Raw genomic sequence first — 26,274 nt, 5'->3', positions numbered from 1 at the left:
GCACGGCTGCGGCCGGCCCCTCGGAGCCCGGGCAGGTACCGGGCTGGGGCTCGGCTTGGTTCGGTTCGGTTCGGCCCAGCCGCGGCCCCGGGAAGTGTCCAAATGTCCCGGGCAGGGCACTAGAGCGAGCAGTGAGCGCGGCGCGTGCGGGATGTGCGGGGTGTCTGCGCAGTGTATACAGTGTGTACACGTGTGTGCAGCTGTGCACAGGTGTGTGCACGTGTACAGGTGTGTACAGGTGTGCACAGGTGTGATACAGGTGTGATGCAGGTGTGTACAGGTGTGCACAGGTGTGCACAAGGGGTGCAGTCCGTGCAGCCCCGGCTTTCCCAGGGCCGATGGGGGGGGGGAGGGTGTGATGGGGGTGACGCACCCCGGGACAGACCCCCCCCACACCCCCGGCCGGCCCTGCCGGGGCGGGGCGGGGCGGGACGAGGCGGGGCCGCCCCCCCTCCCTCCCCCGCCGCCGCCGGGGCCGCCTCCCGCGGGCGCGCATCTGCTCCGCTCCGCTCTCCCGGGAGATCCGCGGACACACCTCCCGCTGGGACCGTGCCGAGCCGGGCCGAGCCGAGCCGGGCCGGGCCATGGCCCCGCCGGGCCCCGGGGCGCTGCGCTGCGCGCTCCTGTGCGCGCTCCTGTGCGCGCAGGGACCCGCTCCCACCCGCGCAGGTACGGCCGGGGGGCGCGGGAGGGGAACTCGGGCTTTCGCAGCTTTGGGGCAGCTCAACTTTTTTGTGCGGGTTGTTTTGTTTTGTTTTGTTTTTTTCCCAGGGGTTCCTGTCGTGCCCACGGGACTCGGTCGCCCTTGCTTTGGGGGAGAGGGACCCCTGCTCCCGCTCCCAGCCGTGCTCGGGGGGCTGGGACCCCCGAGGGCCAGGGGGCTGCGCTGGGCTGTAGCGGGATAAGCAGGCTCCGAGCCGCTCCCCAAAAAGTATGGGGATCTCGTGCGGGAGAGGGGAACGGAGCCGTCACCTCCTTCCCGGGGTGCTGCAACTCCGGGCATTAATTATGCAAACCCCAGGCTTCCTTCTGCTCCCCCTCTGCTGCTGCAGGGACACATTTCCACCCTGACTTATCCCGGCGGGACCCACGCATGTTCCCAGAGCAGCCGTGGGAGGGGGGCTGCCCTCAGCCGGCCCCGCTGCCCCTCTCCATTCCCCTCCCTCCCTCTCCACTCCTGCCGGCAGGAGCGGGAGTTGACAACGCTGGGCTCGAACGCCTGTTCTGCGCCTGCCGCGATAAAAATAAATTATAAACCTGCCTAAACCCTTGCGAACAAAGTCCTACTTTCCCATTGGCTCCCGGCAGGTCTCCAAATGCTGGAAGGGGGGGCCAGCGGCGTGCCCACCTCCCCCTCCCGTAGCCATGGCAATGGGGCCGCAGCATCTCCGCTTCCTGCCTTAGCCACCGGTTGCCCCCTTGGCTTTTCCTGGGAAAGAAGGAAAGAGGCTTTTCTATCACCCGGGCATGGTTTTTAGGGTACCCTAAAAGCTGGGGGGGCTCCAGCTTGTCCCTCCAAAGGAAGCGGTGTGGTGGGAAGTGCTGCCCGCAGGGACGCCTTGTGCTCGTGTGCTCCCCTGGGAGCCAGCCCGGGGAAATGCCAGCCCGCAGGAGCCTCCTGCGAGCCCTGCGAGGAGGGTTCGCCCCTGAGAGCCTGGAAACGCATCCAGCGTGGGGAACGGCTCCCGGCCCTTTCCCGGGATGCTGCAAAGGCGGGCGTGGGACGCAGCGCGGTGCGGGCAGGGCCCGGCCGCAGCTCCTCGCAGCCTCCCTCGCCGACAGTCAGCGCTGTAAATTAATGATGAGCGTGTGTGGCGGAAGAGCAGCTCCGCAAACAACGGAGTGACTCACCGCATCCCCGGGCCGGTGGGAGCGGGGGTCCCGCGGGGTGGCCCGGGTGGGCAGAGGGGGGACACCGCTCAGGTAACCCCGTCCAGGCTGGTGCTGCCGCCTCACCTCATTTCAACCTCCACCGAAAGCTCCCAGCGCTGGGGCTGGGGGATGTTTCCTGCGCCGTGGGTGATGCTACAACACCCCGCGGGGACGGGGCTGCTGGGTTTGGTGCTACGGGATGTGCCTTCGTTCCTCCTGCTGCATCACCAGAATCCCCCCTCCGTGCAGCTGGGGGTCCAGCCCCCACCCCAGTGCCCGAGGGACGGGTGCTAACCCTGCCCTCATGGCTTTTCCCCGGCTTTGGCAGGAGAGTGTGGCAAGCTGAGGTCCTGCGAGATGTGTACGGGCAGGACCCACCCCCACAACGGCACCGACTGCGTCTGGGTGGGCTGCGGGACCCCCGAGGAGCCAGGTGAGGGGCTGGGCTGGGTGGGCACAGGGAGGGGCTCTCATCAGCCCCTGTCACTGGCCCGGGGCCGTGCCCGGATGGTGTTGGCACTCAGCACCCTGCGGTGCCCGGTCCCAGCTGCTTTCACTGAGCTGATCAAGGTCCGGCTCAGCTGTTTGGGGCTCTGCCCTGCGGGGGTGCAGCTCTGAACCCCCACCCCCAGGCCTTCAGATGGATGCCCACCCCGGGAATGAAACCTCCTCATCCCAAACCCTCAGGGCAGCCCTGGTCCTGAGCACCGCTGGCTGCAGTGCTTCGGGATCCTGGGGACAGCTCTGCTCCCTCTTCCCGCAGAAACAGGGAGCTGCGTGCGGAGAGGCTCGGCGGTGCGGGAGAGCTGCGCGCTCTACAACAGCAGCACCCTGTGCCGAGGTAACCCCAGAGCCCTGAACCCCCCAGACCCTCTGACCTGCAGGACAGGGGTGCTGCTGCAGGTGCCAGGCCCACGGGGATGAAATCCCACCACTGGGACAGAGACATGGGCTGCAGGGCTGTGTGACAATGTCCCCTGTCACCCCTTTAACCCCTTCCCTCTGTCCCTGCCCTCTCTAGCACTGAAGTCCCACACGGAAGAGCCTCCACGATCCCATAGCAAGGAGCCAGTGACACACCCCACAAGTGAGTAGGTCTGGGGAGGGCTGGGAGGCAGTGGGATGCCCCAGGGATCAGTGTTGTCCCATCAAGGCTCTTCCTTCTCTATTTCACATCCCTTTGGGAGGGATGAGCAGAGCTGCCCTCAGGGCTGCACCAGTGGCTGTGCCCAGGTCCCAGCTCTGTCTCTGTCCTCTCTCTGCACTGGGCAGTGCAGTGACTCATGACATGCATCCCCCCTCCAAGAACAAGCCTTGATTCCGTCCTTGCTGGGAATTGCCATCTCCAGCCTGGCTGGGAGTGAAGGAGCCTCTTCCAGTAAGCAGGAACTGGAGAACACTGGGCTAATTGCAGCGGGTAACCAGAGCCTGGAGCCTGCTGAATTATTGATCCCACTGGGATCCTTTTGCCCCTGGCTCCTTTCCTGCAGCTGCAGCTGCTCTGGCATGGGAAGGGGCTGAGCCTGTCCCAACATTCATTGGTGGGGACATCCCAGCCCCAAGTTGGGACCTTTCATTCCTCCCTGTGCAGCCACTGGTTCCTTCACAGACCCCAAATCCCCTCTCTTTGCTGGACTCATCTGTACTCAGGGATACCAGCTGCACCCATAACTCCCCAAACCTCCCCTTTTCCCCGGCCACCAGGGACCACCACCACCAGTGCCCCGCTGACAGGCAGCCCCGAGTTTCACCCGCCCGGCTTCGACACGGCGAGTTTCATCGGGGGCATCGTGCTGGTGCTGTGTGTGCAGGCCGTCACCTTCTTCATCATCAAGTTCATCAAGTCAAAGGACAGCACCTACCAAACACTGTAAGGGCAGGATCTGGGCTGGAGGGGGACCCGGGACAAGCCCACCCTTAGAGTCAGCACTGGGGTCTCCCTGGGGTGTTCTGTCCTGTCCTGTTCTGTCTCTGTCCTGTCCTGTCCTGTCTCTCCTCTGTGCTGTGTCCCATGTCCCGTGGCTCTTTGTGCCAGCCTGCCCTCACCCTGCAGGGACGATTTGGGAGATGGAGGGGTGGGTTCATGTCCCCCTGCCTGTCCCCTTGCTGCTGTCCGTCTGTCCTGCCCCTCCTCTGTCTGTCAGTGTCTGGCTGGATCCTGGCTCTGAGCCCCGCGGGGAGCGGCAGGGCCCCAGGTCAGAGCTGAGTCAGGGGGTGCTCCGTGCTCTCCCCATCTGGGGGTCGCTGTGGCTAACGTGGGGGGCTGTGCCCCCTCTCTCTTTCCTTCCATGCTGCCAGAGAGGACAACCAGTAGGTTCTGGGAGCACTGGGGAGGGGATGTCCCCCCGCACCCCCCGAGCTTCACCCTTCCCTCGGCCCTCCCCGGGCACAGGGGGGGCGTGGACCCTCCCTCCTGGTTTGCACGGCGGGTTTTGGGTGTTTCCCAGCTGGTTTTGCTGTTTCCTGTGAGCTGTTAGGGATGGAAAGGAAGGGGGTCCCCCTCAGGAGCCCCTCAGGAGTGCAGCCCCGTACAGCCCCTTCTGCCAGCTGGGTGAGGTGTCCCCAATGCCCCCAGCCTCACCACAGCAGGGTGCAGCCCCCTCACCCTGAGCCTCCTTGACAGCACGGCAACTGCAGGGCTCCCAGTTTGGCCCCAGTTTGACTCCAGCATCCCCCTGCCCACTCTTAGCACCCCCTGCCCCACTGCCTCCCCACAGCCTTTGGGGGTCCCCTCTTCCCCCTCCGGGACCCTTGGGTGCTTTTCCCTCTAGCAGAGCACCCAACCATGCCCTGACACCCCCCGTGCCCACCAGGGGAGCGGAGCCAGGGCCTTGCTGTGTGCTTTTGCTGTGCCTCTGTGTGCTCTGGGGGGGCCTGGGGGGGTTCCCTCTCCCCCACCCTCTTTCCGTGTGCTGTTTTGGGGAGGGGGCTGCGTGTCGTGTGCTGTGGGGTGACGCTTGTAGCTCGGGCTGCCCCCCATTAAACTCTGTGAGGTGGTGTCCGTGTTGTGTCTGGGGGGTTGCTGTGGCTGGGGGGGTGCAGGGGGGTCTAACCCTCCCCCATGGTGTGGGTGGGCACTGGACATTCCCTGGGGGGCTGCGAGGGGCCGGGGCACCCCAGGACCTTTCCTGCTACCTCTCCTCTCTGTCCAACGCACCAGGATCTGAGGTCCCCAGGCTGGGGGTCGCTGTCCCCGCCCTCCCCAGGTGAAGAGGCCACTGCTGGTGTCACCCTGCCCACGGCTGGACTGTCCCCCCTACACAGGCCCTGCACACCACGACTATGCAAAGCTGGGGACACCAGGGTGGGACACCAGGGCCTGCCCCCATCCCTGCCCCTGGGGATGCTCCGGGGGTTTGCACCCTCCAGCTGCCCCCAGGAGATGCAGGTGGGCGGGGGGGCCCATCCAGCCCTGAATTCCACCTTCAGCTCCTCCAGCCTGTGCTTTCCCAGGGGACCCAGGGCATCCAGGGATTACAGGACACGTGGCCATGGGTGGCAGTGGGGGACACTGTCCCCAGCCCCAGAGCCCGACCTGGAACAGGGGGGACAGAAACCAATAAAGGATTTTCCTGTAATTTCTGGTGTCTGTGTCATTGTCACCCATCTCCTGTCACCCCAGAGCCCCAGCAGTGGGTGCTGTCCCAGGAGATTCTGGTTTCAAAGAAACCTTTGGGGATTTGGCTGTTCCTGCCCACAGCGTGTATTGGTGGGTGGCCCCAAGTGACTCCCAGGGACCAGGGAGAAGGAACCAGTGTGGGGACAGGGCAGCCCAGTGTGGGTTATCCCGGTAAGAAAAGGGAGATCCGGGCAGAGCAGTGACCCCTCCCACCCCACCCAGGGCTGGGACAAGGCCACTGGAGCCCCGGGGCCGGCAGGAAGGTGATGGGGGCACAGCCCCACCCTGGGAGCAGTGGGACACAGCAGCTCCAGCCCCACAGCAGAGGGAGAAGTCAGGGTATGGTGGCCAGCGCACTAAACAACAACCAGACGTGCCCACAGCAAAACAAAAGCTGCCAGATGTGCCCTGTGGTGCTACTTCATTGCTGCTGGAAGGGGAGGGCGCAGACCCCAGAGCGCACAGCGGTGCCCCAGGTCTCCACCCTGAGATGCCACGGTCCCGCTGGCACCAGCCGCTCCCCGGGGGCTCAGGGCTATGCCCGGGGCACCAGGTTGGTTCTCAGGGGGAGCAGCGCTTCCACCCAGTGCCCGGGCTGCTGCAGCAGCTGCTTCCACACCCCCTGCTCCTCCGCCGTCGAGTCCATCCAGCCCACGGGCAGCCCGTAGCTGCTGCCTGCGGAGACACCAGCCTGTCACCCCGAGCTGTGACACCGGGGACGCCCTGAGGGGCTGGGGGTCCCCTCCCCCTCACCGGTGCCCAGGCTGAGCCGGATGCCTCCCAGCTGGCGCTTGGAAAAGGCTTCGTGGTGCCAGAGGGTGAACTCGGCGCACGCCTCCCCCAGGTCTTTGGCCTGGAAGCCGTCGTACACCATGGTGTGGTTGAAGAGGGGGTTCAGGCTCCGCTTCACCACCCGTGTCTTCTGCCGGCTGGCCTTGCTGTCATCGGGCAGCACGTAGCTGGGGTGGCACGGGGGTGAGGGGGGAACACCCCAGCAGCCCCTCTGGGTGCCTCCAGGGTGCCACCCCCTCCCTTACCACTGCACGAAGGCGTCCACGGTGCCGCTCTGCAGCGGGATGAGGCTCTGAGCATCCTTCACCCAGATGTGCAGCTCGCCCGTGGGTGGCATCCCCGCTCCTGCGAGCCACAAGGGTCAGGGGCACCCTGCCATGCCAGGCCCCCCCGGCTGCCCACGGGCCCCTCTCACCTTCTGAGCCGGCGGGGATGAACTTCAGAGCCAGGTTGAGGCTGCCCCGGCTGGCGAGGCCGTCTGAGGGGATGGGCATCTGGGGAGGACAGGGGGGTTACGGGGGCACTGCACAACCGGGTGGGGCTGGGAAGGCAAGGAGCTCACCCGTGGCTGCAGATTGAACCACTCGGGGCGCGTGTTGGCCCAATCCCAGGTGCCCAGTGCCACCTCCACCTCCCCCAGAAAGAGGTTCCTGCCCAGGCTGTCGTGGTGCCACACGGAGAGGTTCAGGGTCCGGCCCTGCAGGTCCCTCTTCTCCAGCTTGTACTGGTGGGGAAGGGACACAGGGTGAGGTTATCCACCCCCACCCACCCAATTTGAACCATGGGCACACTCCAAATCCACCCCAAAGGAGGCTTAGAAACCTTGAGGGTTTCATTGAAGACGGGGTCCAAGCTCCTCTTCCTCACCGCGGTCTTGCGCTTGCTGCGGTTGGATTTGTCGGGCAGCAGGTACGTCTTGATGTACCTGGGCCAAGAAACGAGGTGGGGGCAGTGGGGGCCAGGGCGGGCATCCCCTGGGCAGTGCCACGGGGGTGGGACACTCACGGGTCCGAGCGCTGCTTCTTGGCCTCGGCCAGCTCGCGGCAGCGCAGGACGTGAACCTGCAGCTCCTTCTTGGCCGGGTGGTAGCACAGGGAGAACTGGACACAGCCCCGCACGGGCACCCTGCCCAGCTCCCCCTCGCTGTACAGGCTCATCAGGCTCCCACTCAGCTGCAGGGGGTGACACAGTCAGGGGGGCTGCGGGTGCCCCCCACCACCCTTGTCCCGCTCCCAGCCCCGGTCCCAGTCCCAGTCCCAGTCCTGTACCGTGGAGGAGCTGAGGCTGGACACGGAGGAGCTGGTGCTCAGCAGGCTCGGGGGGGCATGGCCGTTCTGTGAGGACAGCGGGTCTGGGGGGGTCTGATCCATCTGGGGGGTCTCTGGTCTCTGGAAATGCAAAGAGGGGTCAGCACCTCCCCACTGGACCCCCAGACCCACTGAGGACCCCCAGCTCTCAGCAGTGCCCGGTGCTTGGCTACAGTCCATGCTGTGCTGGCTTTGTTCAGTCCCTCCAGAGCCCCAAAAACCCTACATAGCCTCTTCCAGACCCCCACAACCCCATACAGCCCCCTTCAACTTTGTACAGACCACTCCAGCCCTCCAAACTCAGAGAGTCCCTCAACCCCCTTAAAGCCCCCTCAAGACCCTACAGCCCTATAAACCCCCCCCACACCCACTCCAAGACACCCTACACCCCTCTCCAGCCCCCCCAATCCCATACAGCCTCCCCAAATCCATACAGCCCCACCAACCTCAGTCCCCATCCCACCTGCCCAGCACTGTGGCTGCTTCGTGTGGAGTCTGGCTCCTCCTCAGCATCCTCCCTGCTGGATGAGCCAAGGCCGTTCCCTCCTCCCGTGTCACCTGCAGGGACAAGAGGGGTGTGGGGGTCCCAGCCCAGCTCTGGGCAGGAGGGGGGATCCCCTTTTTGGCCACAGTGGGGGGCAGGAGGAGGCTGGTGAGCAGTGCCGGGGGCTCCAGCCCCCCAAACCCCCATGGCACCCACCCTCATCCCGGGTACCTGTCTGGGTCAGGCTGTCCTGCTCCCTCGCTGGGATGTCACCCTCCAGCAGGGGTTGTGACATCGGGGTCTCCTCCACGGCCGGGGCAGGGGGCCTGGGCTGTGAGGGAAGGGTGAGAACAGGACCCCAGCACCCTCCTTCCCCCAGCTGCTCCCCACAGCCCAGTCCTCAGTGCTCCAGGGGACAGGGTGAGGGGTGAGCCATGGGACACCCCATGGGACATTTTGTGGGACATTTCCCATCACTCCCCAGGACTCAGGATCTCTCCAAGCACAGCACAACCTTGGGATGGCACTGGGGGTACTGCAGGGTGAACCCCACCCATCACTGGGGGTCAGGTACTGCTCAACCCCACACCAGGCACCCACCTGGGGCTCAGGGGCCTCCTGCACCTCCTCTGTGGGGGAACTGTGGGAAGAGACCACCGTTAGTTTGGTCTGGATGGTGGACAGATGGACACTGGGATGCTGGACAGACAGACACTGGGATAGACAGACAGTGGTGGGAGGACGGTGGAAAACCAGACCCTGGAATGATGGGCAGACACCAGCCCTGACTGCACCATCCCCTTCCCCAGGGGTTCTGCTGCCTCTCCAGCCCCCTTGTGCCACCCCAGTGGGTACCAGAGAGATGCCACCAGCCCTGGGCCACCCGTGGGGTGACGCCCTTCCTCCCTCCCCTCCCTCACCTCTCGTCCGTCTCCAAGGCACCATCCTCATCCTCCCTCTCCTCTGCCAGCGGCTCATCAATGGCCTCCAGCTCGCCCAAACCGGGGCCACGTTCCAGGTCCGCCGTTCCTGGGGACCTCGGGGAGCTCAGCGGGCCCAGCCCCGGTCCCCCCGTTCCCCGGCCCCCCCGTTCCCCGTGCCCCGCTTACCCCGGGGCCGCCGCCTGCGGCGGATGGAGGCTCGGACGAGCTCGGAGCCCAGGGGCTGCTGGTGCCGCTGGGCCCGGGCGTCACAGAACCAGTCCCCGGTGAGGCTCCGCAGCCGCGCCGGGTCCGACACCGACTTGCGGAGCTTGCTGGAGGGCGGGAGGGGGACACTGGGACCCCCGCCCCGGCACCGCCATCGGCCCCTGTGCCCCAGAGCCTTCCCAATCCACGGAACTGCCCCAGCAGAGCCTGGGGGACACCAGCCACCCCCTCCCAGGGCCTGGGGGACCCTCGGCGCTGCTGTGACAGACCAGGGGCTTCCCTCTGGCTGAGCTCAGTGGGTGACCCCGCCACCAGGTGAAAAGGGGACCTGGCTGTCCCCAGGGGTGACGTCCCCGAGCTGGCTGCTCCTGGGGTTCCCCAAGGGCCGCGCCGAGCAGGGACCCCCGGCCCACCTGATGCGTCCCTGCTCTCGCCTCTGGAGCTGCCAGTCCCGGCGCAGCACCTCGGCGATGGAGCTGCGCTCCTGCTCCGTCAGGAAGCTCAGGTCCAGCAGCGCCTCGGGCTCCAGGGCCATGCCGGGGAGCGGGGACACCGCGGGGACACCCCGCGGGGCTGGCCCGGATGGGGACGGGGACACGGGGTGCTCAGCGCTCCGGGCGTGCACCAGCGATGCCAACATCTGGAGAAGCACCTCTGTGCAGGATCCCCCCCGTCCATCCTGCTGGAAGGACAAGGGGGGAGGAGCTCAGCCCACCCCCCAGCACCCCCGCGACCACCACCGGCCACAAGCGATGAGCGGGGCGATGCCGGGGCTGCCAGGGGAAGGGCACAGGCAGGGGCTGGGCTCGGGGTGCCAGGGGAAGGGCACAGGCAGGGGCTGGGCTCGGGGTGCCAGGGGAAGGGCACAGGCAGGGGCTGGGCTCGGGGTGCCAGGGGAAGGGCACAGGCAGGGGCTGGGCTCGGGGACACCGCGCCGCTCCTCCCGGTGCCGGCTCCGCGCCAGGCCAGCCCTGCCCGGGATCCTGCCCGCGGCCCGTGTTTGCCCAGCGTGTTTGCTCAGGGCTGGCTCTGCCCCTGCCCGCGTTCCCAGGGCTTCACCGGCTGCCAGGGCACACGGACAGACGGCAGAAGGGGCTTGGCTGTCCCCGCGATGGACGGCGACCGAACCGGGCCGAGACCGAGCTCCGCTCATCGCATCGCCCAGAGGGGTCTTGCCCCACGCCCGGCGTTGCCTCACGGCCCTTCCTGTCCCCCGTGTTGGGAAAGCGCTGCCTGGTGCCACCGAGGGCAGGAAATTGCAGCAGCCGTGGGGCAGGATCGGCCTGGATCCCCCGGGCACCCCCCATGTCCCCGGGCACCCACAGAGCCAAGCCCCGGCACGGCCGGGGTGTCCCACCTGCACCAGTGGCCCCGTCCCCAGCCCCAGAAGTGACTCGGACCCCGCCCCACGGGCGGCCCTGTCCCAGCCTGTCCCCAGCCCCTCGGAGGGTCCTGCCCCTGCCCCACAGGTGCCCCTGTCCCAGGGGGTGTCGGACACCCCCCGGTGCCAACCCCGCCACAGCCCGCAGCAAACCAGCAGCAGGGACCCCCCCATCGCACTCAGGAGAACCCCAGCAGCCCCTGGCCCCCTCGGGACAGGAACCTGGGACACCCACCAGCCCCCTGCCCCCGACATGGGCCTGGGAGGGGACTCGGGGGACACGAACCGGCTCTTCCCGGGGCTGGGGTGATGCTGCCGCTGTCTCCCCGCCGCAGCCGCTCGTATCCTGTTTAGTGCCGGCACACGGGGGGGTCCCCCCACCCCGGAACAGAGCCGCCACCTAAAAATGTCACCTAAGTCTGAGCCAGGCACTGCCGCTGTGCCCAGTTCCCTGCGGGGTCCCCAAAACAGAGCTGTGAAGAAGCGCCACAGCTCCGCCGGTGTGCAGAGGAGAGCTGGGCCCCCCACCCTCCACGGGGGACCAGTCAAACCAGTTAAACCTCCCCAACAAGCCACAGCTGGGGGTTGCACGTCCCCCTTCTTTTCATCGCAGGCAGCCCGAGAAGGTGAAGGGAGGGTCCGGACGGCGTGAAACACCTCCCGTACCCCCTCCCCAAAACGCACCCACCCCCAGCCCCTCCTCGGTGACCCCCAGAGCCCCCAGGAACCGGCAGATCCCAATGGCCTCGAGCACAGCCCAGAGCTGCCCCAGAGCCGGGACTCGCTCGCCGCCCCCATCACGGGGGGTGACCCCGGCCAGACCCGGGCCTCTGTCACAGCGTGGGGACAGGAAAAGTCACCCCTCGAATGCGTGAGCACCCCCAGCCCCCGGCTCTCCCTGGGGAGCAGGGGGGGATGTGCAGCCCCTCAAGCGGGGCGGGAGGAGCCGGGGCACCCCCCCCCCCCCCCCCAACCCAGGGCACCGGTGCAGCCCCACGCCCCCACTTACCTGCCCAGGTGACGGGGTCTCCGTGGCTCGCCGTCCCCCCCGGGGCCCACGGGGACCCCCGTGGGTGAGCGGAGCCCCCAGTCCCCACCCCTGGCTGGGTGCTGCGCCCGGGGTGACTCAACCGCAGCCCTGCGAGCGCCTCCGCGCCCGGCGGCACGAAAGCAGGGACTGGAGCCAGCAGCACCCGCCGGACGGGACTGAACTGGGCTGAACTGGGCTGAACTGGGAGGCGTCAGGCGCCTGGGAAAGGGTGGCGCAGTGGGGATGCGCCCCGGCAAAGGGGACCCCAAGCCTGGCGGAGACTCGAAGCCAAGGGTGTGGAAAAGGGGACGGGGGGGAGATGTCCCAGCCTGGTGTCACACGGGGGGTTGGGGGCAGGATGTGCCGCTGGGGTTCCTGGGAGAGCGCCTGGGCTGCACTGGGGGAACTGGGGGGACTGGTCTGTGCTGGGCGTGGAGGAGCAGTCCGTCTGCCCCCTGCAGCACCCTGCAGACCCCCACCCCAAAAACCCAGTGTGGAGCAACACCAGGTCCCTGGGGCTGTGCAGGACCCCCATTCCCCAGGGCGTCCTCGGCTCCATGGCCCCCATCCCATAATTCATTCCCAGCCCGCGGGACGGCCCCAGCCCCCTCCTCAAACCATGGTTCCCCTCGGTCCACTCCCACCCTCACCCCAGCCCCACAACCCCATCCCACCGGGAGCAATCTGAGTGGCCGGGGGTCCTGGGCACCCAGCACCAACCTGGGGCTCAGCCCCACGCAGGATTGGGCCAGCAGTGCCAGGCAGGGATAAACCCTGGGCAGGAGCATCACAGTGGCACCTGTGCCACGAGTTTCTCTCGATGCCAGAGGGAGAGCAGCTGGCTGGGGGTGGGGGTCAGGCTCCCCCCTAGCTTTAGTGTGAGATGGCAGCACCTGCTGAGCACAGCACCACAAGAAAAGGGGATTATTTTTAGCCTGGTTTCTCAGGAAATGAGACTTTAGCAGCGGCTTCATGTGTCTGTCCGTGGGCCACTCTTCTCCTTCTGTTCCTACAGTGCTCTCAGGGCTCAGCTCTGGTGGGAGGGGGTCCCAGAGGAGTGGGATCCCTGCTCTGGGTGTCCTGGGAATGCAGCCTGGAATTGCAGGGGAACAATGACACGAGGACATTGAGTCCCCACAGGGCTTCCTGTGGGCTGGGGGCTCAGCTCTGGCTCACCCCGGGTGGGCACCAAGCCCTTTCTGGGCATTCTGAACCTTTTGTTCCAGCAACTCCAGAGTGAGGAACATTTACGGGATGGAGAAGGGCGTGAGGAGAAGTGGGACACATCCTGCAGGGTGTCCCCCCATCGCCGGTGACCCAGGGGTGCAGTGAGTTGCTGAGCCGGTGCCTCGGGGGCTGCACCAGCCCAGTGGCAGCCGGTGACACCCAGGAGCAGCGTGGCCACCAGCACACCTGAGCCCGGTGCCAGGCCAGCCCACGGGGATGGTTTTCCTTGCGGCCAGCTCCTGGAGCAGCTCGGAGGAGCAGCCCCCGGTGCCACAGGCACGGGGCAGGTTCTGCCTCATTTCGGTGCCGCGTGGGCAGCCCCGGGCCAGCGCTGGCCAGGAGCAAGTCCCGGCCTGCTCCCAGCCCTCCTCCCTTTCCAGGACTTGCTCCTCGGGTCCGGGAGGTGCAGGCAAGTCTGGTTCTCCTGGGGGGAAACTGAGGCAGGAGCACGGGCTGGAGTGTGGGTGGAGACCCAGCAGTGGATTTTTGGGCGGTGGGGAAGCCCTTGCAGCACAGCACACCAGCTCTGACACTGCTACGTGTCCCCCCAAAGGCATGGGGCCACCTGGCCCCATTCCTCTCCTGGGGTCTTGGCTTCCCGTGCCCTCTGCCCTCCCAGAGCCTTTGATGTGTCACTCAAGCGCTCCCTGGCCACCCAGGAATATCCATCAGCCCTGCCATATCCCACTGGGACAGACCCCAGCCCCCACAGGGACAGATCCCAGCTCTCGTGGTGACAGACCCCAACTCCCCCAGGCTGGAGGCCCTTTGCTTGCACCCACTTTTAATTGTTTATTTCAAATCCCCACAGCAGAGCAGGGGCCTGGGGGCGTTTCCAGCTGTGGCTCTGGCTGGGAATGATATCTAAGGCCTGGCTGGGAGGCCGGTGCTGGGTCTTACACCCCCTTTCCCCCCCCTGCCTGGGAAACAACGTCGGGAGGATAAGGAGGGATCCAAAGCCGGGAGGCACCAGAGCCCCCCGGCAGCTTCCAGAGCTCTCAGTGCGCCCCTGTGCAACGCGACACTGCTCCTGGGGGAGCCCTCTGATGCACCCCCCAAAGGGGGTGACCCCTGGGACCCCTCCCCTCCGGCCAGCTGCAGAAAAGTGACCGCACTTCAAAGGCGGCTCCCCGGCGGTGACATCCCCGGCTCCAGGGCGGTGACATCCCCGGCTCCAGGACGGTGACATCCCCGGCTCCCCGGCGGTGACATCCCCGGCTCCAGGGCGGTGACATCCCCGGCTCCCCGCGGGGGTCCCGCTCGGGACCCCAGCCCTGCTCCCAGCCCTGGTGCCTGCCAGGGGTCGGGCACACTCGGGGGTGCGGGGGAAGCAGCGGGGTCACTCTGGGATGAGCGTTCAGGCCGTGTGGCAGCTGGGATGGATCCTGACATTCCATTCTGCAGCATTCCTGGCTCCCGGGGCTGGGCTGAGAGCCTGGAGAGGAAAACGAGGGGAGCGGGGCTCGCCCGGCAGCCTCTCGCCCCGGGCAGGGCGCTGGGGGCACTCGGGGCACCCTCGGACCGGCTGCTTCCCTCTCACCCCAAATTCCCTGACCGGAACCGCACGGCTCGGCTCCCACACATCCCACACACGAGAGAAAATCCTGCCAGGCTCGGGAGGCGGCCCCGAGGGCTTTGGCATCCTCACCTCACCTTCCCACAACAGATGTGCGCGGGATAAAGCCCTGGGAGCCGCTTGCCGGTCCTGCAGGAGCTGAGGTTGCTTGCCTGGAGGGCCGAGAAGGAGGATCCAGGTGGTTTTCCATAAAATGGCTGCACCATGAAATCCCCTGGCCTCGGACACAACCTAATTTTAAGGCTGATGTACTCTCCCCCCCCCCCGCCACACACAGCTCCAGCCTCTGGATATCAGATGGAAGAGAAAATCAGTGGCTGCATCTGCAGTCAGCAGGCACAGCTTTCCCTGCTCCCAGCTCAGGCAGCAGATCCTGCTGGGAGAGGGGAAAATGAGTCTGGCTCTTTGCTTCGGGCAGCCCCAGGGCCAGGACAGGCGTCCCCTCCCCTGGGAAGAGAGGGGACTGTGTGCTGGGAAGGGAAGGGAGCTGGGAAAGCAGTGCCTCCCGGAAAAAAAGGACACAGGAGAGACAAAAGGGAAACCGTTCACAGCTGAAGGGAATCAACCTTGGAAAAAAAGCATCTCCCACCCTACAACACTTGGCTGCCCCTGCCCAGGCATCGAGACCCCACATTAAATCTTACAAGCTGTTCCTGCACTGCAGGGATGGGGAATTCTCCTGCCCTGCAAACCTCCTTCCCAGCAGCAGGGTTGTGAGTTTTCCCTGGAGTGGGGAAAAGGGCGAGTTCATCAAGCCAAAGGTGTGGGAGCTTCAGGAGGGGCCAAGGCAGATCCTGATCCCAACCCTGCTCTTGGCTGAGGGCTGCGAGGAGGAAAGAGATAGAGCACTTGGAGATATCCACAGAAATCAGTTTATTTCCCTGCCGTCGGGATTATGAAACCACAGAAGCAGAGTTTAAATATTTACAAAGAAATCCAGCGCCCCGCAGAGATGAAGGGAACAAAGGATGAGGGATGGGGGCTCGCCCTCGCTATTCCAAACTCCGCTCTGGTAGAAAGCATCAGGAGCAAACGAGAGGGAATTTTACAGTGGGGATTTGGAAGTCCGGGGGCCCCCTGATCCCCCCAAGTCTCAGCTTTGGCAATTCTTGCAGAGCTCATGGGTAAAACACGGACGGGTTGGGCCGAGGGGCTCGAGGTTATTGCTGAGGGTGGATCCAGCCCCGGGGCCGGGCACTCCAAGGAATCCCACGGAATTCAACACGCAGGGAAAGCGCTCGTTCCCCTCTCCCACCCGGGTGGACAGTGGCTCCTGGGCAGAGAACAGAGCTCAGAACACTCCTTCCTTTCATCCAGCTTCTCTCCGATTGGGATTTCGGCGTTCAGGCAGCCCCAGGCCCAGCACCCTCCATCCCACGCTCTCCACACAGGAAGGGAACGACTGCACAGAGCAGCCATGGCAATGTTCCAGCTCCGGGCTGATGGGGAAGGCCACAGTGGGGTGACACAGGGGCAATAATGAGCAGGAGGAGTACGGGGCGATTTTAAAATGACTGAGGAAGAGGGGAAAACACAGAAAGGAGCTCAGGAGGAGGGTCCAACCCTCCCACATAGAGGGTCAGGGAAGTGGGAGGCACATGGGGAGGGGTCTGAAAGCCAGGGGTCTGACAGTGAGTGGGCTCCAGTCAGAGGAAGCTGCAGACACAGCTGGGACCCCAGAAAAGCTTTCCTGATGGCACAAGCACTCCTCGAAATGGATTCCTTGGAATCCACGAGGTTCTGGAGTAATGAGCTGGTTTTTTGGGTGCGAGTGGAAAAGCTCTTCTCCCACCTCTGCAGTCAGCAGGGACCTGCTCAGCTGCACATGACCCTTCAGCCCAGGCTTGGCTTTAAAACTCCCCCTGGCTCAGAGCCCTCCAAAATCAGCACCTGCAGAGCACACCCAGCTGTAGAAGGGGTTCCAGGTCACATCCAAACTCCCTCCCTGCCTGGCACTCAAGGACAAACCCCCTTCCCACAGACCACCCTGCGTGAGCTGTGCTCCTCACACCAAATCCCTGCACAGGACCTGTGCCCAGGTGTGCTCTCCACAGCTCCCTAAACCATTCCTCAACCACTAGCCAGGAGAAACCGCCCCAGTTTGCTGCTGCAAAGCCCAGCCAGACAGGCAACTTCCAGCCCCTTCACCTCCTCTCTTCAGCTCTAGGCTCAGGTGCTGCTCCCACTGAGGTTCTCCAGCCCCAGGCTCAGCCTCTCTGCTCCAGCTGCACGGGGATCAAAGGGTAACAAGTGCCTTGTGAGGACTGCAGTGCCAGATTTAGCAACTGAGAGCCCGAGGAGAAGCAGGGGAGTGATATTTTCTCTGGCACGAGCTAAAAGGGACAAAGGGCTGCCTCCCAAAGCTGCAGCAGGCTCCTGAAGGGGGGCACCCTGCCATGAGCCCTTCCCAAGGCAGCCCTTTGGCTTTCCTGCCTTTCCAGGCTCACCAGCAGGACCAGGGGAGCTGGCCCTGCCACAGAGCGTCCCTCAGGAGTGTTCCACCTCAACAACCTCCTGCTGCTGCTGGGGGGCCATGGCTGAGTGCTGGGGCACCCCCTCCTCCCAGGAAGAACCCACACTTCCCTTTGGAATGTGTGCTACTGGAGAGATGTGCCACAGGGAAAACAGTAACTCCTAACTGGAGACCCAGGGAACTGGAGGAAGCATCTGGTGAAGAGGGGGAAAGCAGGAGATCAGAGAGACACTCCCAAGGTGCATCTGCTCGTGCCACTGCAGGAGGCAGAGCTTGCCTTGAGGCTTTTCTTGGCTCTGAAAGCAAAGGTGCCCACCCCTCTCCTGTGCTGATCCCATCCCCACCTCCCCAGCTGCAGAAAGGGAGAGAGCAGAAGCTTCCAGACCCCTGACACTGGGAGACACCATCGACAGAACAGAAACAGGAGGAAAAGAAGCCAACTCCAGGAGACAAAAACGAGCTGTCACGATGGAGTGGGGCTGCCACCTTCCCTGGAAAAGGCTCCCAGAGTCCCAGGCCTCCATCCTGCTGGATCAGTCACAGTTTCTTCCTTTGTGTGCTCAGGGGGGTCAGGGCTGCCATCACCGCAGGTGGAGGGTGAGAACCACGGTCACAATCACCCCCAGGAAGAGGACAAAGGGCAGCCAGGTCTTCACAAACCCCCCTATGCTGCAGGAGGGAAAGGGGGAAAGGTTTAAATGTGAGAAATCAGCAGAGACAAAAGGATGGGAGAATAACTGAAGAAATCAGAGGGAGACAGATGCCTGGCTGTTACCTGTTGCACTGGCACACACCCCATCCTGGAAATTGTGTGTTAAAAACTCAGACTCCATCAGGACCACAATAAATCTATCACAAACAACAGGGCTGGAATCTCCTTCCATCTTAAATTAAGACAAGCCCATTTCATACCTGCACAGACAGGAATGGTGACAGGAGGCCAAAACAAATGAAACCCCATTACCACAGGGCTCGTTTATCTGACTGCTGGTGGATTTAACCAAGCCAGCTAGAGCTACCCTTGCCCAAAAGCAGGTAAAGAAGCTCTTCCAGAACAGGGAAGACTCCACAGAAGTGAAGCTTCATGCAGGGCAGTCCTCACAGAATCTCCTCTTCAGGCACAAGGAGCTGATAGGGAGATTCAAAACCCTTTCCTTAAGGAAATCTCGGGTTTTCCCTCCCCACTCCAGTTGGAAGCTCCACATCAGCTGGAAATCAGACCAGTTTTTATGTAAACAAGATTCAAGAGAGGGGAGGGAAACCAGTAATTCTTGGAGAAAAGCCATCCTGTGACCTTATGTTCTGACCTAACCCAGCCAGAAGACAACACGGAATGAGATTTGCTTTAGCCAGCATTTCCCAAATTCCAGGCACTCCAAATTAGCAGTCAGAAACAGTATTTTGGGAGCAGTATCTAGTGCAACCCAGCAAGCACTCCTGCTTCTCCTGTTGAGCACAGGCAGTGACAGCACCACCCACCCACAGCTTGGGGGGATGCTTCTCCCTTCTCCATGGGCCAGGTGATGCTTCAGAAGGCTCAGGAGAAGGAAAGAGCCCCTTTTGCTGCTGAATGCAGCCTGTCCCTCAGCTCACCTGACGTATTTCCCATAGAGGAGTGTGAAGAAGCACAGTTTCACCATGTTCCAGGAGGTGCTGTTATCATATCTCATCAAGTTTAAGGCCAGAGCCACGTGGGAATGGCAGTTGTCACAGCAAAGGTTGTGCTGGAACACAAAAAGGGATTAGAAATGCTGTCCCTGAGGTTTCCCAGTCCTGGTGGAGGGCCATAGGTCTCACTCCCGTGGCAAGGAGCCAAATACTGGGGAGGGATCCCCTCAAACCACTGCAGAGATGTGGAATCGTGGAATGGTCTGGGTTGGATGGACTTGAAAGCTCCTTGCTCCAACCTGGCCTTGAACACTTCCAGCAGGGATGGGGTATCCAGAATCTCTCTGGGAACTCCCTGGAGCCTCTGGGGGGGGTCCTCCCTCCCTCCCTCCCTCCCTCCCTCCCTCCCGGGCAGGGCAGGACAGGACAGGAGCTGTACCATGCGGTGCTTGTACTCCTCGGACGCGTCGTGCACGGCCGTGTCCCAGGCGTTGGCACCAGTGGCAAAGACTTTGCTGGGGTCCAGTTTCCAGTACCTGGAAGGGTGAGAAGTTTTCTTTGCATTGTTCTACTGCTGCACCTCCCCTACTGGTTGTGACTCCTAGGAAGATTATGGAATCAGTCTCCTGAGCTGCAAAGGAGGCCAACTCCTTGCCCTGTACAGGCTTAAAGGCCGTGGATAAATCCAGTGCCTCTGAAATGCACGGGACCCAGCTCTCAGAGACAGGCAGAGGCAGCAGAAAGGCTGCTCAGCACCCACAGCACCCCAGAGAGGGAAATCACAGAGCTCAGGGCACAGCCCTGGACTGCTCCCACATCCCAAAGCAATCTCCTGGCCCTTCCAAACAGAAACCTGACCTGAGACACAAACCCAGGCCCTTCTCCTTCCTAAAGCTCTGCCAGGATGTGAGTGCCACCAGTTCATCAGCACAGCTAGGCAGTGTTTACTAAGAGCACTCATTAACATCATCCCAGAATGGTTTAGCCTTTTCTTTTCCTTTTCTTTAACAAAGGCTCCAAACAGCTCTGGTTATTAACACCACCACGCTGCTGTCATGCTGCTAAAAAGATTTAATTGAATGTGGTTTCCTAAAAAGCAGAGACACAGTGGCCACCAAGGTGAATGAGGGCAGCTGAGCACCAGGAAAAGCAATGTCACAGCACATCTGTCCCCAGGAACTGCAGGGCACTTGGGCAGTTTAATACAAACACACAACACTTACTTCACAGGTTTCCCAAATGCCATGTTGTCTTCCTAAAAACAAAAAAAAAAAAAAAAAAAAGGAAAACTGTCTCAGGAAGATGAAGTCAATGTTCAGGGCATGGATGGTGCTTGGTGTCCCACTGCCCCAGACACCAATCCTGGTGTGCCTGGCTTTGGATTCCCATTGTTTCCATACTCCTGCTCTGGGCATGGGCATATCTGTACTCCCCACACTGTGACACCATTTACATACAAGTGCCTAGGCACTTCTGCTATTCAGAATTAAGAGAATTTAAGTCCTAAACTCCTAATTTAGAGCCTGGAGTACAACACTCCTTCCCCCTTCTCCTCACCAAACCAGCCATTATTTATCATGCCCCCAAATGAGCTCCAGTGACCAGATCCTCAAAACCAGCTAAAGGTATTAATTGAGCTGGAGAAGGCAGGGCTGGCTCAGAAGCCCTGGGGAAGGGAGCAGCAGAGGAAGCAGGAGCTGTGCTGCTGTCCTGGGTGCAGGAGGGGAAGCAGGAGCTGCAGGGGAAGCAGGAGCTGCAGGGGAAGCAGGAGCTGCAGGAGCTGCAGCAGGTACTCACAGACACAAAGTAGGGCCCCGCGAAGTCCCGGATGACGCCGGCCGAGGTGCAGATGCCCATGTGCCCGATGATGGGGAACAGCCACCTGCAAGGCAGCAAGGACAGGAGGGGATTGTCCCTGCCACACCACCCAGGACACGGCTGGGAGGGGCAGAGCAGGAGCCAGAGTCAGGCAAGGGCTGGAAAGGACACGGGAAGCAGAGAGAACACCAAGGGAACGGCCCCAGCTCCACTGGCAGGAGGGTGGGAGGAGAACATCACACTCCAAAGTGCCCTGCACACACCCCGGGCAGGGAAGGGCGAGCCCCAGACAAACCCCTTTGTGCAGCCAAGCACAAGATCAGATCCTGGAGCAGCTGCCTTGGGATAAAACCGGACTTTCCACTCCAGCAAACAAAAATCAGGTCACCCTGCCCACCTTCCCATCACGCTGCAGCTTTCCACTGCAACCTAGATTTAACATCTCCAGACAGAAAAGAGAGTCCCTGGCTTTGGGAAGAGCATTCCCTCCCCTAAATGATCCCACTGTTTCACAGTCCTTCTCCCTGATGGATATTTAGAGTCCCAGGGAGCAGCAGACCTTCCACCATCAGATTTATATCCCAAACCCTTCCTCTGGTCACACCTAAGTACAGCCTCCTTCCATCACTATCACATAGGAGTGAACACTCCAGGTCACATTCCAGTCCTCTCCCATGTTTTCAGCACCCCCAGGTTTGCTGATCTCCCTGATTTCTCTCTCCCTGAGGGACTGAGTGGCTCTGACAGCTCCCTTCAGCACTCCCAGCCGGGGTTAGGAATGTTACAAAGCTCTGGAAAATTCTCCAGGAAAAGGCTGAGGTGAAAATTTTTAGCAACCAAAAAAAAAAAAAAAAAAAAAAGATAAAAGAGGTGGCAAGAGGGGAAGGGCAGCCTCTCCCGGGCGAGGAGAGCTGCGGGCCGTTCCCGATCCCGGCACACCCCACACCACATCTTGTACCTGACTGCGAGCCCCGGCTCAGTAAACATCACCTGACGGGAACCCGGGGGGAAGAGGAAGGTGGAAAAACAAGCCTGGCTGTGCCCAGACAACCCCCACAGCCACAGCTTTCCACGTTCCCACGGCAAGAGCAAAGCTCCCAAGCTCTCCCCGGAGCCTGCCCACACTCGGCCGGCGAGCCTGGCACGGCAGCTCCGGTCCCGACTCATGAAAAGCAGCGCACCGAGACTCCCCCCGGGGCACGGGCTGGTCCCAGTCCCAGCGGCACAACCTTGGCTCGAAAAAGGCTTCCCACGTTCCCGGGATCCCTGCGGGGACCAGCCCGGCCAGCAGAGCCTTCCCCACACTCGCCAAGGCCACGAGAACGAGCCGCTCCCCGGGCCGGGGTCCCCGGGAAGGGCAACGGGAACCCGGAAGGGGCGAGGAGAGAACCGGGAAGAGCAAGGGGGGGAAGCCGGGAGAAGGTCCCGGCAGAGGCGAGGGGGGATCCAGAGGGGCGAGGGGGGCCCGGGACAGGGGACGGGAGGTCCCGGGGGAGGCGAGGGGGTCCCGTCCCGGGTCCGGCCCCGGCGCCTCGCTCACGTCAGGACGGGGATCGGGGTCCACACCACGCAGTGCGGGAAGCGGCCGCGCTCCGCGTCCGGCGCGGCGCCACCGCCGCCATTGAACTGCTTCATCCCGGGCTCCGCCGCCGCCATGCCCGGGGCGCACCCGCAGCGCGTCACTTCCGGCGGGCCGCGAGCACTTCCGGCTGCCGGCACCGGGCAACCGGGAACGGGATCGGGATAGGAACGGGACAGAACCGGGAACAGGAGCGGGACAGAAACGGAAACGGAAACCCAGCCCCAGAACCAGACCCCAAATCCGGGCCTGGACCCCCATCCCAGTCCTGGACCCCACAGCCCGGACCCAGCGCCCCAGACCCCCGCTCTGGCCCCACATCCAGGCCCGGACCCCGCTCTGGCCCCTCCCTGTCCCTTCAGCCCTCGCCCCTCTTCTGCGGGGCCACCACAGCCCGTGGCTGGCCGCAGGAGCCACCCCAAAGCAGAAATAATGGTCCCACGGAGCCTCCCGGGACAAGGCAGGAACTGCCAGAGCAGCAACAGCATTTGCAGAAAGAAAACAGAGCGTTGGAAAAATAACAATCGCTTTATTAGGAAGTTAAATTCCAAGTACACGAGGAAGCTGGAGAAATGTGTTTATTCCAGATTTCCACCCACCACAACACACTGGGAACACGGACTGAGGCCCAGGGGGCTGGAGGGAAGCACAGGGAGGTCAGGGCTGCCCCAGGCCAGCCCAGGATGGGATGTTCTGTCCCAGGGGGGGCAGGAGAGCTGCCTGTGACCACCTTCCAGCCTCTGCATCCTCCCACGTTTTCCTGGGAAGCTGCTCGTTTCCTCCTCACGCAGCCATGCTTCCCGTCAAGGCACAGAGCAGCCAGGGCTCTCCAGGAGAGCTGTGTGTCACGCTGCTGTTCCAGGGGGTTTTGATTATTATCAAAATAAACAGCCTTGGCCCCTTCCTGCACGTGGCACAGAGGCAACGCAGAGCCAAGGTGGCCTTGGATTTGGGGATTGATTGACAAACCCTGTTCCCAACTTTCATCATGAGCATACAGCTCCCACTTTCTACTGACACTCCTCTCCTTCACCAAAGGCTTCTCCCTGCTCTTTGTCCTGCTTTCCCTTCCCTGCCTTGTCCCCCTCGTTAGGCTGAGTCTAGCCATGGACATTCTCTGTTCCAGGGCAGAACAGCCCTGACACACCAAGCTTTAGAGCCCTGAGGCCTCCAGGGCAAGCCTCTGCCCCCCTCAGAGGGGCCACTGAGGCAGCAGAAAATGGCACTAAAGTTTCCTGTCAAGGTGGCCCCCCTCCCCCTGCAAGCCACAGCAACTCCCCTTGAGCACGCAGCTGTCTGATGGAAAAGGAATCCACAAAATAGTCTCCAAAGGAGAGAAAGCTGAGGAAATCAGACACTTGAGAGCGAAGCCGTGACTGGTGCTTTGGTTTCTGCTTTCCTCTTTTAGGACAGAGAGTAATGGATACAAACCGAAAGAGGGGAGAGTAGACTGGATAAGAGGAAGAAATCCTTCCCTGGGAGGGTGGGCAGGCCCTGGCACAGGGTGCCCAGAGCAGCTGTGGCTGCCCCTGGATCCCTGGCAGTGCCCAAGGCCAGGCCGGAGGAGGCTTGGAGCAACCATGGGAAGCTGTGCCTGCCCATGGCAGGGGTTGGAACGAGATGCTCCTTCCAACCCTTAACATTCTATGATTGCATTTTGGCACTTGGGATGGAAGATGCACACAAAGGTTGTGTTTCAGTGAACACTTTTTGTTCGACAAAGAAAAAAACCCCTGGCATTGATTTGCTCCAGGCCAACATAAATATCAGAGATTGTGAAAAAGCCACGAATGAGGGCCAATGTTCACATCAGCTAATGTGGTCCTGGCACGTTTGTCGGATTAGGCAATGGATTTGCTCTTCCTGCTCATGGCTGGGAGGCTGCTAAGCAGGATATCACCAGGGACCAGCTCCTTGGCAAAGCCACACAGCAGGGACAGCGCTGACAGCCTCGGCAGGACGTGTCCCCGCAGTGCCACCTCCCGCCTGGGAGAGGGGCAGTTCAGACACTTCCCTCCCTTGTAAACCGAGTGCAGGAAGGCAAACCCAGCTGCTGGAGCTTGGGAAGAACACAGCTTTCCCCAGGCTGCATTAAAAAAAAAAAATAATTAAAACCAAAATCAATAGAGCACTGGTTTGCTGCGCAGCTCTTTGTGTCTGTCAGGGAAGCACAAGGGCTCTCCAGCCCCAGCAGAGCACGGCTGAGCTGGAGCTGACAGCAGGGTCTTCCTGGTGACAACTGGAAAGCTGCTGCTGTTGTGCTGCTATTGATCTAAGCAGAATACAAAACACCTGAAGTCAGCAGGGAGAAATAGCTGCAGTTGGGAAAGGAACTGTGGGGGGGAGGACAGGGAGGGGAGAGCAGGTAAGAAGTTCTCCATGCATAAAATTAAAGGCCAGGGTTTTATTGCAGCTCTCTTGCCTCACTACAGCACTGGATCGATGTGCAGAGCAGGAATGATGCCATCATTGTTTGTGCAAGCTCTCATTTGAGGAGAAACAAAAGGGTTTGCCAGGGATTTGCCACCGATGGCTCCTGTGCCTCCCCTGAGCCAACCACCCTCAGGACGAGGCGCCGTGTCCCCACTCTGGCAGGTGCCAGCGTGGCCCTGGCACCCTGGTGACCCCGAGGGGACAAAAGGGGCACGGAGGGTCTGTCCCAGCACCCGTGGAGCCCAGCCTGGCCGGGATTCGGGCACCTCCCGTTCCCAGGCTGGCTCGGGGCAGAGCTGGAGCTGCAGGCACACAGCCAGCTCCTGTTCAGCAGCGCTTCCTTGGGAACCTTCCCTGTTGTGACAGCTCCAGCATTAGAGGGACTGCCAGAACCAAAGCACTCCAGGAGGAGATCCCCTCCCCCTCCTGACATTGACAGCCCAGGCAGCAGCAGGAGCTGACTGGAAATGTCACCGAGGCTGGGGCTGCTGGAGGACACCGGCCCCGTGTCCTTCCCCGGCCCCGCTGGGTTTGTGCTGTTCCTCTGCTCTGGGCTGTGCAGCCTCACAGCCTCTCCTGGCTCAGTGGGAGCCAAAAACCCCCTCAGGGCTCTGCTGGTGCCACTCACACAGCACCGTGGACACACCAGGCTCGGCCACCTCCCCAAAGGTGGCCCTGAGCCACCCCGGCCCCCAGCTCCAGCCCTGGGGCTTTTCTCTCTCCCTGTCCCGGGGAAGCTGCATTTCCTCCTCTTCCTCTCCCTCTGGCACAGCCAATCCACAGGGTTTAACTTCCACCTTCAAGGAAAAGCCACCAGGGACAAGGGGCACCCCTGGCAGCGCTTCCAGAGCCAAGTGCTGGTTATGGTGATTTCTCAGCCATGAAATCCAGGACAAAACCCAGCTCTCCTCCCCAGGCCAGCCCTAGAGGGGGTCCCCATCAGTCTCCCCTCCTGCAGCAGCAAGGCCTGAACTCCTCCCAGCACCCAGCTCCCCTTGTGCTCACACACATCTCAAGCAGTTTTGTTGCTGGCACTGCCAACAGTTCCATCACAGAAAAGCGAATTTGTCAGTCAGGCTGCAACTGTTCCTCCCCCCAGATCCCAGAGCATCTCCCTCCTCTGCCTCCTCAGCCCAATCCTCTCATCCAAATGACAAATAAAACTAATTTTCTGGGTCCTTCTACCCATTTCCACCCACAGTTCAAACACTCAGCTTCCAACCACTCTCTCCAAGAGCTGACCCAATTAGCTGATTGCCAATTCCAGCTATGGATGCTCATTGCTTTGTTACAGCAGAGCTGCCTTCTAAAGCAATAATTTATATCAGACAGGATTTGAAATGAAGAGGCCTCAAAAGACCTTTGGCTGAAAGGTGTCCAACAGGAAGTTTTAAGAGAAGAGTTCAAATGGTTTCTGCAAATAACAGCCTGGTTTTCCAATGCTCCCTTAAGGCCTGCAGCTTGGAGAGCAAGGAAGTGTTTGGGAGGTTTTGCAGCAGGAACCCAGAGGGAAAAGTGAGTATGTGAAATCCTTTAGCAAAGGACCATCTCTGGGTGCACAGGTTGGTGCTGGACACGGCCTGTGAGACAGGGACTGTGCTGCTGCTGGCACAGGAACACCTGGCAGGGCCCTCAGGAAGGGTGGCTCAGGCAGGTGACCTTGGGCTCCCGAGCCCCAAGGCTCTCAGCCCACCCCAGGGGACTCGTTGGGAGCAGCTACAAGGCAGGATGGGCTCTGCAGCCATGCCTCCACTTGCCCCTCTGACTCTTGTGTTGAGCAGGGGCCTTGCCAGGATTTTGCTGTGTCTGAGAAAGCCCCTTGGACACAGGGACTGCTGGAGCAGCTCTGCAGGACCCTTCCCTTCCCTTCCCTTCGGCAGCCGCTCACATCCCCACCCCAGTGCTGGCAGCTCCAAAGCCTCACAGC

At 62.2% G+C, this 26,274-nt stretch overlaps 3 protein-coding genes across 3 annotated transcripts; 1 reads left to right on the top strand and 2 right to left on the bottom strand.

The window, feature by feature from the left end:
• The first annotated feature begins 326 nt into the window (after window positions 1–326).
• CD164L2 (CD164 molecule like 2) lies at window positions 327–3,746 on the top strand. Its single transcript, XM_062509238.1, has 5 exons — window positions 327–684; window positions 2,201–2,305; window positions 2,636–2,713; window positions 2,894–2,959; window positions 3,577–3,746. Exons 1-5 carry the CDS (start codon window positions 585–587, stop codon window positions 3,744–3,746), a joined length of 519 nt encoding a protein of 172 aa, XP_062365222.1. The 5' UTR covers window positions 327–584.
• Window positions 3,747–6,026: 2,280 nt separating this feature from the next.
• Window positions 6,027–9,874, bottom strand: SYTL1 (synaptotagmin like 1). The gene is made up of 14 exons (XM_062509034.1): window positions 9,636–9,874; window positions 9,184–9,329; window positions 8,995–9,103; window positions 8,675–8,714; window positions 8,306–8,405; window positions 8,054–8,148; window positions 7,552–7,671; window positions 7,289–7,455; window positions 7,106–7,208; window positions 6,846–7,007; window positions 6,699–6,777; window positions 6,529–6,628; window positions 6,245–6,450; window positions 6,027–6,166 (listed from the first exon to the last, which is right to left on the bottom strand). Exons 1-14 carry the CDS (start codon window positions 9,860–9,862, stop codon window positions 6,027–6,029), a joined length of 1,794 nt encoding a protein of 597 aa, XP_062365018.1. The 5' UTR covers window positions 9,863–9,874.
• A 5,428-nt stretch (window positions 9,875–15,302) lies between these two features.
• TMEM222 (transmembrane protein 222) lies at window positions 15,303–21,991 on the bottom strand. The gene is made up of 6 exons (XM_062509197.1): window positions 21,876–21,991; window positions 20,315–20,399; window positions 19,741–19,772; window positions 18,957–19,053; window positions 18,503–18,633; window positions 15,303–17,578 (listed from the first exon to the last, which is right to left on the bottom strand). Exons 1-6 carry the CDS (start codon window positions 21,989–21,991, stop codon window positions 17,491–17,493), a joined length of 549 nt encoding a protein of 182 aa, XP_062365181.1. The 3' UTR covers window positions 15,303–17,490.
• Between the last annotated feature and the right edge of the window lie 4,283 nt (window positions 21,992–26,274).

This window comes from Cinclus cinclus, chromosome 26, assembly GCF_963662255.1.
Source record: "Cinclus cinclus chromosome 26, bCinCin1.1, whole genome shotgun sequence".
Taxonomy (NCBI): domain Eukaryota; kingdom Metazoa; phylum Chordata; class Aves; order Passeriformes; family Cinclidae; genus Cinclus; species Cinclus cinclus.
Note: the sequence above shows the minus strand (reverse complement) of the source record. Positions and strands in the feature narration are given on the sequence as shown.